The following is a 15,586-nucleotide window of genomic DNA, read 5'->3' as shown; positions in this document are numbered from 1 at the left end:
TGCTCGCCGCGGCGGATCTGGCCTCCGCCCATCGTTCGCCGCCGGGAGGCGGCGCACGCGCCCAACACTCGTCCCAGCTTGCAGGAGGGATGGCAGGCGGCTCGCCCCACAGCCCATGCTCGCAGGCGGGGAGTCATGTGTGCGGCAGATGAGGCCCCCGCCCGTGGCTCGACTCCGGGGAGGTGGCTGAGGATGTGGCTTGGCCCATTTCCTGAAGCCGACTGACGGTGGTGGTGGTGCCAGCCGTCGTGACGCGCCGCATGGAGGTCCCTTTCGATGAGCAATTACTTACTAGAATGAAAATAATTTTACAACTCCGGATTAAGTTTTACAGCTTCTGATCATTAATAGCCTTTTGTGAATGGTTGCAGGGGAAGATGCTGGAGGACGAGCACAAGCCGCTGTCTGTTAGAGCATCTTCCTAAATTGGCAAGTATCTTTGAAATACAGGATTTAAAAGAAAAAAAAATGACTCCAACAGAAATTCTATTTTACAAAAAATTGGCAAATTAATTTAGGACTCAGTCTCCCTGTTCCTTAATACAGGACTCAATTGGTTGTGTTCTATTTTTTTTTTGCCACGAAATCTAAATGACAGAGATTTCTTTCCCCAGTACCTTCGTTCCAATCTTTTTCCAATTAATTGTAAATGACATGATTTGAGACTCTGCTGTTGGAGTAAGTTACAGGACTCATGGTTGGAGGTTGGAGATGCTCTTAGGATGGTATTTTTTTTCCCTTCTGAATAGTTGAACATTTTCACTTCAAGAAAAATAGTTGAACATTTGCTTGACCATTTCTTGTTTTCTCCTTTTCACTCCAAATCAGTATGCAAAATTCTGAACAAATTCAATGTGCTGAGCTAACTGAACAAAACCTGCGCTACCAAGCTCAGCAATTCTTCCTAAGGCATGGAAATTTTTGGTTTGGATTTCTAGTTCTAGCACCGAAAGGTATTCAGGGTGATCAATCAGCCTTACCCTGTTACGCACCCAAGAGTTCAAGATCCACCCAACTAAGTCTAACCAGATAAATTGAACGAATAAGTTTCCTGAGTGCATTTTCCCATTACTACCATTTTTGTGTTCTGAATCAGTGAATCTTATGTTCTGCATCCCACAAAATGCCCATAAGTACATATTTCAGTGAGTGTAATCTCATTCTGCACTTGCTGAACTGAAAGAAACATGAAAGTTGAGAACATAATGAAGTTTTTTCCCCACTTGTTTCCACCACGGTGCTAAACCTTGTTAAACTGTGGATGAACAGGCCTACCAGCACAGCAGCACCAACAGGATGTCTAGCTCAGCGGAGGCATGAGGGAGCTGGAGATCGGGTACCACCAGGTCCAGCACGACAGGGATTTCACCTCCCAGATGCCGTTCACCTTCCGGGCACCCCAACCTGCAGGAAGACGAGTAGCTAGGTTGCTGAATCCTACTATGCCGCTCTGAACTAAAGCTCTGCAGTCTGCACCTGCATCTTCTAGCTTGCATTTCATCGTTCAGTGTCGGCTCTATCTTTTCATCTCAATCTGGATGAACCATGCTGTGAGTCAGTTACTTCGATGTGGTCGTCTGCGTCTCGTTTAACTTTGGTAAGCTAACGCCAGTCCATGTCATGCCAGGATTAGGACTGAAAATTGTAATGTTCTATTAACTTGGTAGCTTAAGCTTGTTTAATTTGATCTCTGTTCTGGCTGGTGACTGATGATCATTGGAAAACAGAAGCAGCAGACATGCAAATGTCGTTCCTTTGCCAATTGAATACATTTACAAATGAATTTCAATGAAGAAACAGCAGCACTTACAGTCACTACCTACATCCCTCTAATTCTTAGCTAGATTTTGCGATCAATCCACAAAAATTTGCCTGGTTCATCACCTGAGCATGTCCCCATTGTCCATGGACGGGGCCAACGGCCACTGAACGCCGGTGAGGCGCTGAAATTGCTTCCGGCTTCGCTGAACATGACGTTGTGCCCGTACGGCAGCGGCTGGTCGGGCAGCTCAGGCACGTCCATGTCCCCCTCCTCCAGCATCCTCACCGCCTCGCCGATGGTCGGCCGGAGCGCCACCATCACGTGCGCGCACAGGATCCCCACGAGCACGAACTTCTCCATGACCCCGCACCACGGGCTCTCGGCGGTGGACAGCGCCTCGTCGAGCACCTCCCTCGCCTGGCCGGCCTTGACGAGCGTCCACGCCCAGTCGGTGATCAGCACGGCCCCTGCCGGGGACGTCATGTCGAGCACGCGCCGCGCGCTCATTATCTCGAGCAGCAGCACGCCGAAGCTGTACAAGTCGCTCTTCTCCGTGAGCTGCCCGTAGAGCGCGTACTCCGGGGCCAGGTAGCCGTGCGTCCCGGCGACGCGCGTCGTGAGGTGCGACTGCCCGTCGCGGCTCCTCTGGGCGAGGCCGAAGTCCGCCACGTGCGCGCGCATCTCGCCGTCGAGCAGGATTTTGGTCCCCTTGATGTCCCGGTGGTAGATGGTCTGCTTGACGCCGTAATGCAGGTACTCCAGGCCCCTCGCCACGTCCAGGGTGATGCTCCGCCGCTGTGCTCAAGTCAACGGCGGCCGCTTGGCCGCCGGTTCCATGTCCCTGAAGATGAAGTCCTCGAGCGCACCGTTGGGCATGAAGTCGTAGACGAGGAACCTTTGCTTCCCTTCCTCCACATCGTCGGCGGCGATGCCGCAGCCGCGGAGGGGCACCAGGTTCCCGTGCCGGAGGTGGCTGATGATCTGCACCTCGTTGGTGAACTCTTCGTCCCCGCCCTCCATGTCCGGGTCCAGCATCTTCTTGACGGCGAGGGCCGGCGGCGCCCGACCAACGGCGGCGACCCGAGACTGCGGCCGGCAAGGGAGGTCGCGAAACGCCTGCACGGGGAGGACGCGGCGGCGACGGATGGGCAGGATCCTCGGGAAGGGGAACAAACGGGCGGCGCCGAGGACGCCCGACACCGGCGGGCAAGGGGAGGAGGCGGCCGCCGGTCAGGGCGCCGCACAAACGGCGCACGAGGCGAGGCGGCACGCGCAGTTACCGGACAGGGCCGGCGTCGCCCACGGCCCCGCGCGCGGCAAGGGCCGGCAGCGCCTGTCCAGGGGCGGGCACCCGATCTTCCGGCCGGCGGCGCCTGTCCAGGGGCGGGGAGGACGCGGCCGCCGCCACGATGGCGCCCGATGAGGGCCGGCGGTGTGGAAGGGAGGAGGAGGGGGCGCCTGCGAGATGCATGACGACGGACGGCGGCCTGGAAGGAGGAGGCAAGCGGCGCTCGTGCCTCGTGAGATGCATGACGGGAGGGTGGAGGGGCGGCGGCCTGGAAGAGAGAATGGCCAGACGGAGGGATGGGGCTAAATTGCAAAATTATTAAAAAATAAAAATTCTTTTATATTAAATTAACAATGATAATTTTACTTTTTTTAAATAGATAGTTGGATCTTTTCTATACTAAATATTATACTATAAGTGGTATTATTGTGCGCTGAGACGCCCAAGCCTCCTCTCCTCCCACCACCCGTCAGGCCGTCACCCGTGACGATGGCAGCTGCAGGTCTGCTCAGCCTCTGCCTCGTCTCCGCTCTCGCCTTCTCTTCGTGCTCGCTGTCGCTGGCCAGCCACCAGCGGGACGCCGACAGGGTGGCGCGCCTCCCCGGCCAGCCGGAGAGCCCGAGCGTGTCGCAGTTCGCCGGCTACGTCACGGTGAACGAGCGCCACGGGAGGGCGCTCTTCTACTGGTTCTTCGAGGCGCAGACGACGCCGGAGGAGAAGCCGCTCCTGCTCTGGCTCAACGGAGGTCGCTTGTACTACCTTTAGCAGTTAAAAATTCAGTGATAGTTTCCACTGGAAATTAGTGAGCTTTACTCCTTGAGATCCTGAGTGTACTGCTGCTACCATCTGTTCTTGGCTTCTTTAGTTGTTGAGCAGCGATGGCCTGCAAAATTGGTTACTAGTACATTTGTTCTTGCTTTGTCCTTCTCTGCGTCGATTCATGTTCTTGCTATTTGTGATAATTTGTGCTTTTATTTATTGATGATAATTTTTGTGAAGTTTCTTTGTCGCATGTTAGCACTTCTGCTCTAGCTACTTTTCGCGCTTTTGTTTTCGAGAAGCTTTAACTTTTGATCACCAGTTCACCACTTCAGGACCAGGTTGCTCGTCAATTGGCTATGGAGCTGCATCTGAGCTGGGGCCTCTCAGAGTTGTCAGACAAGGAGCAGAGCTGAAGTTCAATGAATATGCCTGGAATAAAGGTGTGCATGCATGCTTTCTGAATTTGTGGGTTTTTTTCATGCTCAAGGTTAGTTACATTTGTTTGAAGCACGATGCTAAGTCTTTTTTTTTTGTGCTTACCAGAGGCTAACCTGCTTTTCTTGGAGTCTCCTGTCGGGGTTGGCTTCTCCTACACCAACAAATCCTCTGACCTTGACAATCTTAATGATGTCTTTGTAGGTAAATCGATCTAAAAACGTTTTGCCTGACCCTCTCTACTACTTCAGAAAGACGGCCCTAAAAACCCCATTTCTTCTAAAGATCAAATTTTGCTTTGCTGTTGATTTTCGGTTGTTATGTGGTTGCTGATTAACAAATGCGATTGTTTTTGTAATCCTTTTCTCTTTTCTGTTTTTTAGCTGAAGATTCTTATAGCTTCCTAATGAACTGGCTACAGAGATTTCCGGAGTACAAGGACAGAGAGTTCTACATCGCTGGAGAGAGCTATGCAGGTATTTTTGACTTGAAACCATGAAAGGTTTTCAGCCTTGAGGCTTGCAGTTTGGACATGGTTTAGAATTCTGAACTTTTGTTGAGAAATATAGACAGTGTGCTAGAAGGAATCCAGAAAACAAAATCTGGTGTGAAGCATGTGAGTGTAGCTTTATATGCCTCCTTTTCCACATTCTAAATGGAAGGCAGCAAGTCAGACTTTCACCAACCTTCTACTCTTGCTTGGATTTCTCAATATGCCAAGTGTTTCTGTTCTTGCTTGGATTTCTCAATATGCAAAGTATGCCTTACAAAGTAGTGTCACCATCTTATCCGAAACTAGAACTTCCACTGAAAAATCGCAGGCAATTTTCTAGAATAGGTTGACAGCTTGGTTTTCCACTGGGTTGGTGATTATGACAGCCCACTGTTCACCATCCCTTAGAGAATAATAGATCATACAAATTGGAGAAAATGTCGGATCAGAAAGAAGCATTTTGAAGGACTCTAGGCATCACTTTATATTTTTTGAAAAAGTACCTAGGCATCATTTTCAGCCTTCCCTTCGATGATACACAATATGCTGACTATCATCCAATTCTTCCGAACAGAGAAGAAAGCCCGGCGTAAAAATATATATATTTTTTGCTTGGATTTCTTAATTTAATAATTTGAGAACACAAATGGTACCCATACTACTCATTAATCTTCCTACTTTTCTTGAAACCAAGTACAAAAATTGATATATGCGTATGTGCATACAGTTTAGTTTTTTTTTAGTGGTTCATTGGATCTTCAGGGATTAATCCCTACACAGAATGGTCAAAGAACTAGCGTGGTAGGTGCATGGGTCAGGGTCACATACTCATATTGGCTTAGTTGACAGCAACATGTGTGGAGAAATGCCTGCAGAACTTTTTCTTCTGTACATCACTGAAGAAGAAACTTGAACTTCCCTATGCTGCAGGTCATTATGTGCCACAACTTGCTGAACTTGTTTATGAAAGGAACAAGGACAAGAAGGGTAAATCATACATCAACCTCAAGGGGTTCATTGTAAGGATTTGAATTAGATTTTATGATGCACATTTTCCTTTTATAGTGTATATTATTTGAAAACGTTGTATTTTCTATTAGAAGTTTTCTCGACCATGCAAGAAAAGGAAATACTATGCAACTAAAACATTCAGTCAACGAGAAGCGCGCATGCACAGACACACCTTAAATTACTTTTTGGGATATTACATAAGTTTTCTATTTATTGCAGATACATATTTTCATAATTTAAAAACGGCAACGAACCATGAGAGTACGGAAATAGGCGTTAGATTCAGGTTTTGGGCTTAAGAAATCAATTCTTGCAGGAACATAACATTCAGAATGGTCCTAGTGCAGGTTGGCAACCCTATCACTAATGATTACTATGACTCGAAAGGGCTAGCTGAGTATGCCTGGAGCCACGCAATTGTACCAGATGAAGTGTACAACCGCATCAAAAAGTACTGTGACTTCAAGAACTCCAATTGGTCTGATGATTGCAGTGCGGCCATGGAAGTCATCTATAGTCAGTACCGAGAGATCGACATATACAACACCTATGCCCCCAAGTGTCTTCTAAACCAGACTTCTGCATCTTCCACAACTCGAGCATTCTTCGAGAATGATCAGGTAAGCACCTCAGACACACTAATTCAGAGTTTCAGACAGTTCGAGGTCAGAGATCCTTCTGAAAATGATGCTAATCTGTGGAATGCCAGGACCAGTTAAGGAGAAGGATACGAATGTTCTCTGGCTATGATCCATGCTATTCATCCTATGCCGAGGATTACTTCAACAAGGGGGATGTGCAGAGAGCATTCCATGCAAATGTCAGTGGGTTGCTTCCAGGGAAATGGCATGTATGCAGGTAGACTGCATTAAAGCTGTTCACGATTCTTCTACACGAAAAAAAAATAATTTGAGAGCTTGTTTCTTATGCAGTGACCCTATCCTGAATTCCTACAATTTCTCGGTATTTTCGGTCCTACCAATATATTCGAAGCTCATCAAAGCAGGGCTTAGAGTTTGGCTCTACAGGTGCAGATCCTTTCTGAACTCTTAGGAGGCAAATTTGTGTAGATGCTTAACATCCATCCATCACTCTCCATCTCCAAAGTCTAAATTTTCTATGTATTTATCTTGCAGTGGTGACGCGGATGGTAGGGTTCCCGTGATCGGCTCCCGGTACTGTGTGGAATCACTCGACCTGCCGATCAAGACCCAGTGGCAACCCTGGTACCTTGACAAACAGGTCTGAACTGAACTTCTTGTTCACTGAACGTATCTGCAGTCGTCAGTGATAGCTGAAGAGCCTGAAATGAGGAGAGCGAATCATGGAATGCAGGTTGCCGGGTGGTTCGTGGAGTACCACGGCATGAGCATGGTAACGGTCAGGGGTGCAGGCCACCTGGTGCCCCTCAACAAGCCTGCCGAAGGGCTGACGCTGATCAACACATTCCTTCGCAGTGAGCAGCTTCCGGCACACCGGTGATGGATGGTTCAGTTGGATACTGCAAGATTTTGGGGAATAGCTGCGATAAAGATTTGACCTGAAACCTAGTACAAGTTAGAAAAAAAAAACTTTGTCGAATTTCTCCTCTACGGTATCAGTTAGTAGCAAGTCGGCATGTTTGTTAGTACTAGGTGTTTGAATTGGTGGCGGAGAAATAATACTACTATTCTTCGGACGAAGATCAACAGAGATGAGAGAACGTTCTTCCCTGCCCGACCTTGACGTGTATGGTGACCCCGCCGTATCCCACAAGACCCACAGGTCCTTCATACAGAGGTGGACGACGACGAGGACGACCGAGCTATGCCATTGCCAAGTCCTCGTCGTCCATCCATATACATCCAGAAGAGCTGCCCGGATGTTTCCTGTAGTCAAAGTCCAGTGGCATGCAGTCATCGCCGTCGCCCTCTTGCCGACCACGGGCACTGGCACCACGCAAACGGACCGCGAATTGAGGAAGACACGGTGCTTGTCTGTTGTCTCGCTACCAATGGAAACACAGGCATGCATGTGTGAGCAAGGTGATGCTGGAAACTTCAGCCCTTGTTTTCTTTCTCGAAACCTCTGGAGCCTTCTAGATCACCTCACCATGTTTCCACTGGTCGGATTGATTGGGAACCTGTCCACACTCCACAGCAAGTCCTCAATCTGTAAATGATGAAGGCCTATAAAATTAGCCCTGTTGCAGTGCGCTTGCACACACCCAGCCACACACACACACACACACACACACACTGTGTACTTGTCTGTAGGAACCAAGTAGTAAGTGTTGGCTGGTAATTGGGCGTCCGTTCTCCGGTAGGGGTGTCCGGCGAGATGGTGGTCCATCATTTCCTGAAGATACCGTCCCTTGCCCAGAAGATGAACCCGGTGGCGCAGCAGGCCATGAAGCACCAGCACACTGTCCACCGCGTCGCCCACGGGTTCCACCTCGCCGATCTTCTCCACAAGATCACGCACTTTTGCAAGGACATGTGGGGCAGGATGAAGGACAAGAGGAAGGCTCACTGAAGATACAGAGCGCTGCGGCAGGAGGCACCCTGCAGGGTATCTTTTCCCCTTTATTTGCGCCGTGATATCATGAGTCCAACAAGTGCTTCCTAGCTAGTATTACACTGTCAGTCAGTCAGTCAGTCAGAGCCCAATAGGTGTCCCGGCGGAAGACACTAGAGGAAAGATCGAGTCCAAAATGTGGTGTTCTGTGTATTCACGTGGTGCAGTAGCTAGTAATGCGTTGCTCGGTTCAACGTGTGTCTACCCTGTACTGTTTTTTCAACAAACAAATCAAGAAAATCGTCTTCCCCAAATGTGCAGAACCTGGGATTCCATTCCGCTTGTTTTGAAATCAGGAAGCGCCTCTGCTAGGGCTTCTTCGATTCTTGTACGATTTTTCACAGGGATTCTGAATCCTCCGGAACTTGCGCTCTTCCTTCATGCCGTTTGCTTCGTAGGAATTTCAGAGGTGCCCATCCAGACAGCAAAAGCAATAACTGAAACATTCTTGTGCTCTGAACAATGAACATCAAGGTGCAAAAAATTGCACCGGGGTTAATTGCCATTCCGGACCCCCTCGCCGGCGGCGACTAGACTGCGGCTTCTTTTCTTGGCTGCTGGTCAGCTTGCAGGCCAGGCAATTTTTAGAGAGCTTTGCTTCGTTGACCATGATCGGCCGCGGCCGTAGCATGTTCTTGTCTTGTTCGAGAAGGCTGAAGCCGGAAGAAAGGAGCGCGCCTAAGGTGTCTCTGGACGGCGAACAGCCACGTCACGGGTGTTTCTACTGTCTGTACTTCTTTGATCAAAGCGGATTTTTTGGGATGTACAGGGCTTAACACATCCAGGGGGCGGCACATACGGCTGCGATAAGCCCTGCTGAGCATGTACATCTCAAAAATCCGCTTTGCTCCATCTTCCTCCTCACCTCCGCATCAAGTCGTCTGGCGGGCTCCTTCATCAGAGCCAAAGACACGACACGTCAAAGATGTTGTTAAATATTTATTGCGCCGATTCATATTGGGCCATGCGACGCATCTTTCAAGCGATCCATCCGTAGCGCGAGCGATATATAGTCATCCCAAATAAAGGGATATTTAATTTTTTAGAATTGCTCCTACATTTTTACCGTAGGAGAGAGAGTATTTCTTACATTTGTGCCAATTTTGCATATGTGGCGTGACACGTCGGACAACCAGCATGTGCAGACCACGCAAAATGACCCTCTTGCCCACTGCGTCACACTCCTTGGAACATTTTCTCCTTATGTCTGCTGGGTTCTACTTGTCATCCCTAACCTCCCGTTTCCATCTTCGTGTTCGCAGGAGGCCACCCTGCTGGTCATCACCATGCGCAGCAGCTCCGCAGCCAAGCAGCAGGTCCGTCCGAGGAGGTCATCTTTCAAATTGCTATTTGTTTCTCTCCTTTGTATTGTTTCTTTCTCTCCCGCATCCCCGTCTCTCTCCCATCAAGGCCAAGTAGCAGACCATCGCAGGTGCAGGGGCCAGGGGATGGACGACCTCTTCTGCAACGGCCAGATCCACCCCATCCGCCTCGCCGCCGCGCTGCTCCAGCCGCAGCAGCCCCACAGGGACGCCGTGGCGCCCGGTCCCGGCGCGGTGGCGGCGGAGGAGGCGGCGGCGGCGGCATCGACACCGTGGCCGCTCCGTGCGCCGGAAGGCGCGGTCCATGTCCCCGTACGCACGCACTGGAGGAGTTCGCCAGCTCCAGCGCCTCAGGCGTCGGCGCCGGAGAACGAGCCCGCTGCCGACGAGGTGCAGGCGGCCGCGGTGACCCCCGCCACTTCGCGCTCGTCCTCGTCCTCATCCACCGCGTCCTCCGCGTTGTCGCCGTCGTCCTCGTCCTCCATGTCGTGACTCGCGACCGGGCCGCGGCGGCATTGCCCTGCTCTTGGAGCTCCGCCCTGCTCAGTCCAGCGGGGTTGGGACGGAGGGAGGTTAGGGATGATGGGTGGACCCCAGCTGTCATAAGAAATGGAGGTAGCAGGGAGTAGACTGGTTGGGTCAAAAGGGTCCTTTCATATCATCTGGACACACTGATTGTCCGACGTGTCATGCCACGTATGCAAAATTGGCATAAAATGTAAGCAATACTCTCTCTCCTACGGTAAAAATGTAGGGCAATTTAAAAACACTGGGCATTTGAGGGCCCAGCCCCAGGCGCACAAACCACCAGTAGCGATGGCAGCTGCAGGTCTGCTCAGCCTCTGCCTCGTCTCCGCTCTCGCCTTCTCTTCGTGCTCGCTGTCGCTGGCCAGCCACCAGCGGGACGCCGACAGGGTGGCGCGCCTCCCCGGCCAGCCGGAGAGCTCGAGCGTGTCGCAGTTCGCCGGCTACGTCATGATGAACAAGCGCCACGGGAGGGCGCTCTTCTACTGGGTCTTCGAGGCGCAGACGCCGCCGGAGGAGAAGCCGCTCCTCCTCTGGCTCAACGGAGGTCGCTTGTACTACCTTTAGCAGTTAAAAATTCAATTTGTCATTTCCATTGGAAATTAGTGGGCTTTACTCCTTTGGCGAGTTCTTGGTATTTGTGATCATGATAGCACTTCTGTTCTTGCTCCTTTATGCGCTTTTGTTTCAAAAAGTTTAAACTTCTGATTACCACTTTAGGACCCGATTGCTCCTCGCTTGGCTATGGAGCTGCATCGGAGCTGGGGCCTCTCAGAGTTATCAGAGAAGGAACAGCCCTGAAGTTCAATGAATACGCCTGGGACAAAGGTGCTCTACATACACGTATGCTTCCTGAGTTTTCTGGTAAGTTACATTTGGTTGAAGAACAATGCTAAGTCTTGTTTTTTGTGCATGTCAGAGGCTAACCTACTATTCTTGGAGTCTCCTGTTGGGGCTGGCTTCTCCTACACCAACACATCCTCTGACCTTGACAAATTGAATGATGACTTTGTAGGTAAATTGATCATAAAACAAAGTTTTGCTTGACCCTCTATTACTTAAAAAAATGGCCCTAAAACTCAATTTCTTCTAAATATTAAATTTTGCATTGCTGTTGGATTTCGGTTGTTATGTGGTTACTGATTAAATGGGTTGGAACTCTAAATATTAACAGATGGGATTTTGTGTAAAGCTTTTCTCCTTTTTCTGGTTTTAGCTGAAGATGCTTATAGCTTCCTAGTGAACTGGCTACAGAGATTTCCGGAGTACAAGGACAGAGAGTTCTACATTGCAGGAGAGAGTTATGCAGGTAATTTTGACTGGTAACCGCGAAAGGTTTAGCCTTGGTTTGGACTTATGGGCATGGTTTAGAATTCTTTACTTCTGTTGAGAAACGTGTGCTAGAAGGAATCTAGAACACACAAAATCTGGCATGAAGCATGTGAGTGAAGCTTTATATGCTTCCTTTCCACATTCTATTCTTGCTTGGATTTCTTTTGAGAAATGTAGACAATGTTCTTGAAGGAATCTTGAACACTACAAATGGAAGGTAGTAGCACAGACTTTCACCAACCTTGTATTCTTGCTTGGATTGCTCAACATGCCAAGTATTCCTGTTCTTGCTTGGATTTCTCAATACGGCAAGTATGCCTGACAAAATAACGTCACCATCTTAATTATCTGGAGTTCAGAAAAATCACCTGTTACTTTCTAGAACAGGGTGACAGCTAGTCTTTCGACAGGGTCCGCGATTGTGACAACCCATAATTCACAATCTTCTAAGCGACTAAAAGATTATATCACACAAACTGGGAAATGTGGGTTCAGAAAGCAGCAATTTTCAAATAATAATGGCATCATTTTCAGCCTTCGCTTTCACAGTGCACAATATGCTGGCTGTCATCCAATTCTGCAGAACAGAGAAGAAAATTCGAGTTAAAAATGTTCTTTTTTTTCTTGGATTTCTGAATTTGAGAACACGAATGCTATCTAAGCTGAATTAATTTGAGATAAACTTCCCTATGCCACAGGTCATTATGTGCCACAACTTGTTGCTCTTGTTTCTGAGAGAAACAAGGAGAAGAAGGGCAAAGCATATATCAACATCAAGGGGTTCATTGTAAGGATTCGAATTTGACTTTATGGTTCAGGAATTGTCCTTTTAAATAAATTGTTTCATGGCTAAGAAGATATGACATGGGAATAGGGTGTCTTCTTGTTGTCTGAATATTTCTATTGCATGATAATTATTTTTTTAAAAAAACGCATTTCTGGTTACAAGTCTTCCCAATAACAAATGAAATACCTTTTTCGAAAAATAACAAATGAAATACAAGGTAAGATAAACATTCAGAAAACATTCAAAAAATCAGAAAACAGAAGAACACACATAAGAAAAGCCTTTTGGGATGCTGCTAAGTTTTTTTTAGACTTTTGATAAATTTACATTGGGCAAATGAACTATGAAAGAATGGAAACAAGAGTTATATTCATGTTTGGTGTATAAGAAATGAATTCTTGCAGGAACATAAGTACATAACACATTCGCAATGGACTTGTTGCAGGTTGGCAATCCTGTCACTAATGATTACTATGATTCGAAAGGTCTAGCTGAGTATGCCTGGAGCCACGCAGTTGTGTCGGATGAAGTATACAGCCGCATTAAGAAGTACTGTGACTTCAAGATTTCTAATTGGTCTGATGATTGCAACGCCGCCATGAACATTGTGTATGGTCAGTACCGAGAGATCGACATGTACAACATATATGCCCCCAGATGCCTTCTAAATCAGAGTTCAGCATCATCTGCAAACCGTGCATTCTTCGTGAATGATCAGGTAAAGTACCCTTGCATCAATGCAGACAGTTCCAGGCCAAAGTTCTTTCTCACAATGATGCTTATCTTCGGGACGCCGTGAGCAGTTCAGGAGAAGAACACGGATGTTCTCTGGCTATGATCCCTGTTACTCATCCTATGCTGAGGACTACTTCAACAAGCAGGAAGTGCAGAAAGCATTTCATGCGAATTTCTTGCTTCCGGGGAAATGGCATGCCTGCAGGTGGATCGCCGCCACATAGCTGTTCACTTGGAACAAAAAGAACATGAACTCATCCGTCTCTTTTGCAGTGATCTCATCCAGAACTACTACAATTTTTCGGTATCCTCGGTCCTACCCATATACTCTAAGCTCATCAAAGCAGGACTGAGAGTTTGGCTCTACAGGTCTGGTTCTTCGGCGACACTGAGAAGTCATACAAATTCTGCATCTATGCATGTTAGGCATCACTTGTTACCTTTCCATGTGTATCTTCTCTGAAACCTGACGACAAGTCCATGCTCAAGAAAATTCTTGACACCCACCAATCACTCTGTCTATAATGCCTCTGTTTTGTTTTTTTTTTGTCAATGCAGCGGTGATGCAGATGGTTGGGTCCCGGTGATCGACTCCCGGTACTGCGTGGAAGCACTTGGCCTGCCGATCAAGACCCAGTGGCAACCGTGGTACCCAGGCCCGGGCATATGGGGAACTTTTTTTAAAAAAGGATTAAAAAAAGTAAATTCGAAAAAGGGTGCTGATTTGGAAAATTTCCAAAAAGGGCACCTCCCGCCCATCCAACGGACGGGAGGTGCCAAATTTTTTTCTAGACCCCTCCCGAGGGCCTCTTCACGTTTCTTATTCGTGAAGAGGCCCCTGACGCGGCCGCGGGGGCATCCCGCCTGTTGGGCGGGCGGGAGGTTCCCCTCCCCCTATATAAGCCCCCACCTGTCCCTAAATTCCTATTTTATTCAGCAAAAATCAGGAAAAAAAGAAAGGGAGGAGAGGAAGCGGCGAAGCCCTGTTCACACGTCGGTTTGGAGGTATATTCTCATTCTAGTCGTATTATTACTTAAAAATAACTATAATTTAGGAAATATTTCTTAGGGTACTTATATTTTGATTAGTTTTTAGTATTTTTAATTGATTTTAGTATAACTTATATTCTGAATAGTTTAGAATCTAGAAAATATAATCTGGAAATAGCTGAAACTTAGGGTCGTTGTGTATTAATATGTAATATAACTAGTTTATTAATAATCGACAGATATATCTTCCGAGAAGGGTACCTTTAGTATATATTACGGAGAAGGAAATGTGATTTATGGGCCGAATGGGGTAGATTTAAGTGAATTCAACTGTGCGGTCAGAGGAATTACCAGACCGTACGAGAGGACATTTGAATCCCTATGCAACTGGTTAATGAGCGGATTAAGGATTAATCAGGAGACACATACTATGAGTGTTCAGTGCGTCATAAATCGTACCACTCACGCTTTGATCTGGGAGCTGATGCCACTTGCAAGCAACGATGACTGGTTAATGTATCTGTAGAATGCAAATCTTTGGCAATGGCCACTGGTACTCCTTGTCAGTGTGTACCAGAAGGCTTTGATAAACATCGAAGCTACTGCGGGGGATGAAGATGTTGATGAAGAAATTGAGGAGCTAAATATTGAGGCAGGTGGCACCGCAGCACCTCAATGCGTGGCTGATGAGGGGGAGAACATACCCCGTATTGTTGAACAGCTGCGAGACGAAGATCGTTAGTTGGATGAAGCAATGAATATCGATTCGTCTGATGATGACGAGGATGTGCCTGAAGAATGGGTGAGCAGCGACTTCAGTCATCTTGTCATAGATGAGAGACCCAGCATGCCTTGGGATTGCAGGGAGAACGAAGTTGTTCAGGGTTCGAGGTACCACTCAATTGATGAGGTGAAGGAAGCTGTTAAGTGTTGGTCTCTCTCTTATGCGAGAGTTCAAAACAGTCAAGTGCAAGTCTCATAAGTACGATGTGTTATGTGTGAAGGAGGCCTGTCCATGGCGGGTGCATGCCTATAAGGGCAAATGGAAAGATTATTGGGAATGCTCAAATATCGCTCAGCACACTTGTCATTTGTCAGGCGTGCAGAAGTCCCATCGCAACCTTACATCGCAATACATTGCAAACGAGATGTACGGGATGATAGTAGCCAACCTGTCATTTGAACCAAAGTCTATTATCAAGTATATTCAGGAGAAGTACAAGTATACTATCTCGTACGAGAAGGCGTGGAGTGCAAAACAGAAGGTGTTAGAGATAAGGTTTGGCACGTTCGAGGCTGCATATGATAATATTTCTCGATTGGTGGCCGTCATTTATCAGAGAAATTCTGAAAGTTATTATGACCTGAAAAGTCTAGATAGGGGATAAGGTTCGTCCTTCATATTGTAGCGGGCCTTTTTCAGTTTGGGTCCATGCATTAACGCATTCCAACACTACCGCCCTATTCTGTGCATCGATGGGACCTTTCTCACAGGAAAGTATAGAGGGCAAATGCTCACAGCCATTGCAGTGGATGGAAACAATCAATTGCTTCCGGTTGCTTTTGCTTTTGTTGAGAGCGAGAACTC

At 47.8% G+C, this 15,586-nt stretch overlaps 5 protein-coding genes across 9 annotated transcripts; 3 read left to right on the top strand and 2 right to left on the bottom strand.

Moving 5' to 3' along the window:
* Positions 1 to 1,805: 1,805 nt before the first annotated feature.
* Positions 1,806 to 2,467, bottom strand: LOC112887819 (probable receptor-like protein kinase At1g11050). Its single transcript, XM_025954091.1, has one exon. It carries the CDS (start codon positions 2,441 to 2,443, stop codon positions 1,841 to 1,843), a length of 603 nt encoding a protein of 200 aa, XP_025809876.1. The 5' UTR covers positions 2,444 to 2,467; the 3' UTR covers positions 1,806 to 1,840.
* Positions 2,468 to 2,527: 60 nt separating this feature from the next.
* Positions 2,528 to 2,825, bottom strand: LOC112887820 (probable receptor-like protein kinase At1g11050). The gene has a single exon (XM_025954092.1). It carries the CDS (start codon positions 2,795 to 2,797, stop codon positions 2,564 to 2,566), a length of 234 nt encoding a protein of 77 aa, XP_025809877.1. The 5' UTR covers positions 2,798 to 2,825; the 3' UTR covers positions 2,528 to 2,563.
* Positions 2,826 to 3,486: 661 nt separating this feature from the next.
* LOC112885697 (serine carboxypeptidase-like 26) lies at positions 3,487 to 13,697 on the top strand. Its single transcript, XM_025951282.1, has 10 exons — positions 3,487 to 3,552; positions 10,459 to 10,701; positions 10,875 to 10,997; positions 11,074 to 11,169; positions 11,371 to 11,463; positions 12,185 to 12,273; positions 12,719 to 12,991; positions 13,077 to 13,213; positions 13,282 to 13,429; positions 13,567 to 13,697. The coding sequence occupies exons 1-10, from the start codon at positions 3,540 to 3,542 to the stop codon at positions 13,570 to 13,572; spliced, it is 1,221 nt and encodes a 406-aa protein (XP_025807067.1). The 5' UTR covers positions 3,487 to 3,539; the 3' UTR covers positions 13,573 to 13,697.
* On the top strand, positions 3,493 to 8,561 carry LOC112885696 (serine carboxypeptidase-like 26). Of its 2 annotated transcripts, none has more exons than XM_025951281.1 (10): positions 3,493 to 3,795; positions 4,145 to 4,252; positions 4,356 to 4,451; positions 4,631 to 4,723; positions 5,671 to 5,759; positions 6,099 to 6,371; positions 6,467 to 6,609; positions 6,684 to 6,779; positions 6,888 to 6,993; positions 7,087 to 8,561. In XM_025951281.1, the coding sequence occupies exons 1-10, from the start codon at positions 3,540 to 3,542 to the stop codon at positions 7,231 to 7,233; spliced, it is 1,407 nt and encodes a 468-aa protein (XP_025807066.1). In that variant the 5' UTR covers positions 3,493 to 3,539; the 3' UTR covers positions 7,234 to 8,561. The 2 variants fall into 2 exon arrangements, with proteins under 2 accessions (XP_025807066.1, XP_025807065.1); XM_025951280.1 differs by having other exon boundaries at positions 3,495 to 3,795; positions 6,461 to 6,609.
* Positions 9,470 to 10,396, top strand: LOC112885698 (predicted GPI-anchored protein 58). 4 transcript variants are annotated; one of them, XM_025951284.1, is made up of 2 exons: positions 9,470 to 9,623; positions 9,746 to 10,396. In XM_025951284.1, the coding sequence occupies exons 1-2, from the start codon at positions 9,511 to 9,513 to the stop codon at positions 10,119 to 10,121; spliced, it is 489 nt and encodes a 162-aa protein (XP_025807069.1). In that variant the 5' UTR covers positions 9,470 to 9,510; the 3' UTR covers positions 10,122 to 10,396. The 4 variants fall into 4 exon arrangements, with proteins under 4 accessions (XP_025807069.1, XP_025807068.1, XP_025807072.1 ...); XM_025951283.1 differs by having other exon boundaries at positions 9,740 to 10,396; XM_025951287.1 differs by having other exon boundaries at positions 9,470 to 9,637.
* Positions 13,698 to 15,586: the final 1,889 nt, after the last annotated feature.

Source organism: Panicum hallii, chromosome 3, assembly GCF_002211085.1.
Source record: "Panicum hallii strain FIL2 chromosome 3, PHallii_v3.1, whole genome shotgun sequence".
In the NCBI taxonomy this organism is placed as follows: domain Eukaryota; kingdom Viridiplantae; phylum Streptophyta; class Magnoliopsida; order Poales; family Poaceae; genus Panicum; species Panicum hallii.
The sequence above is the reverse complement of the archived record's forward strand: the minus strand, read 5'-3'. Positions and strand labels throughout refer to the sequence as shown.

What these genes read in the sequence shown, in the direction of transcription:
- LOC112887819 (XM_025954091.1), bottom strand. Translation starts at nt 2,443, where the DNA reads ATGCGCGCGCACGTGGCGGACTTCGGCCTCGCCCAGAGGAGCCGCGAC.
- LOC112885696 (XM_025951280.1), top strand. Translation starts at nt 3,540, where the DNA reads ATGGCAGCTGCAGGTCTGCTCAGCCTCTGCCTCGTCTCCGCTCTCGCC. An exon ending in GGGAAATGGCATGTATGCAG is followed by an intron (nt 6,610 to 6,683) that starts GTAGACTGCATT and finishes TTTCTTATGCAG; the next exon opens with TGACCCTATCCTGAATTCCT. An exon ending in CTTAGAGTTTGGCTCTACAG is followed by an intron (nt 6,780 to 6,887) that starts GTGCAGATCCTT and finishes TTTATCTTGCAG; the next exon opens with TGGTGACGCGGATGGTAGGG.
- LOC112885697 (XM_025951282.1), top strand. An exon ending in TGCAGGAGAGAGTTATGCAG is followed by an intron (nt 11,464 to 12,184) that starts GTAATTTTGACT and finishes CCTATGCCACAG; the next exon opens with GTCATTATGTGCCACAACTT. An exon ending in GGGAAATGGCATGCCTGCAG is followed by an intron (nt 13,214 to 13,281) that starts GTGGATCGCCGC and finishes TCTCTTTTGCAG; the next exon opens with TGATCTCATCCAGAACTACT.
- LOC112885698 (XM_025951283.1), top strand. Translation starts at nt 9,511, where the DNA reads ATGTCTGCTGGGTTCTACTTGTCATCCCTAACCTCCCGTTTCCATCTT. An exon ending in GCTCCGCAGCCAAGCAGCAG is followed by an intron (nt 9,624 to 9,739) that starts GTCCGTCCGAGG and finishes AGACCATCGCAG; the next exon opens with GTGCAGGGGCCAGGGGATGG.
- LOC112887820 (XM_025954092.1), bottom strand. Translation starts at nt 2,797, where the DNA reads ATGCTGGACCCGGACATGGAGGGCGGGGACGAAGAGTTCACCAACGAG.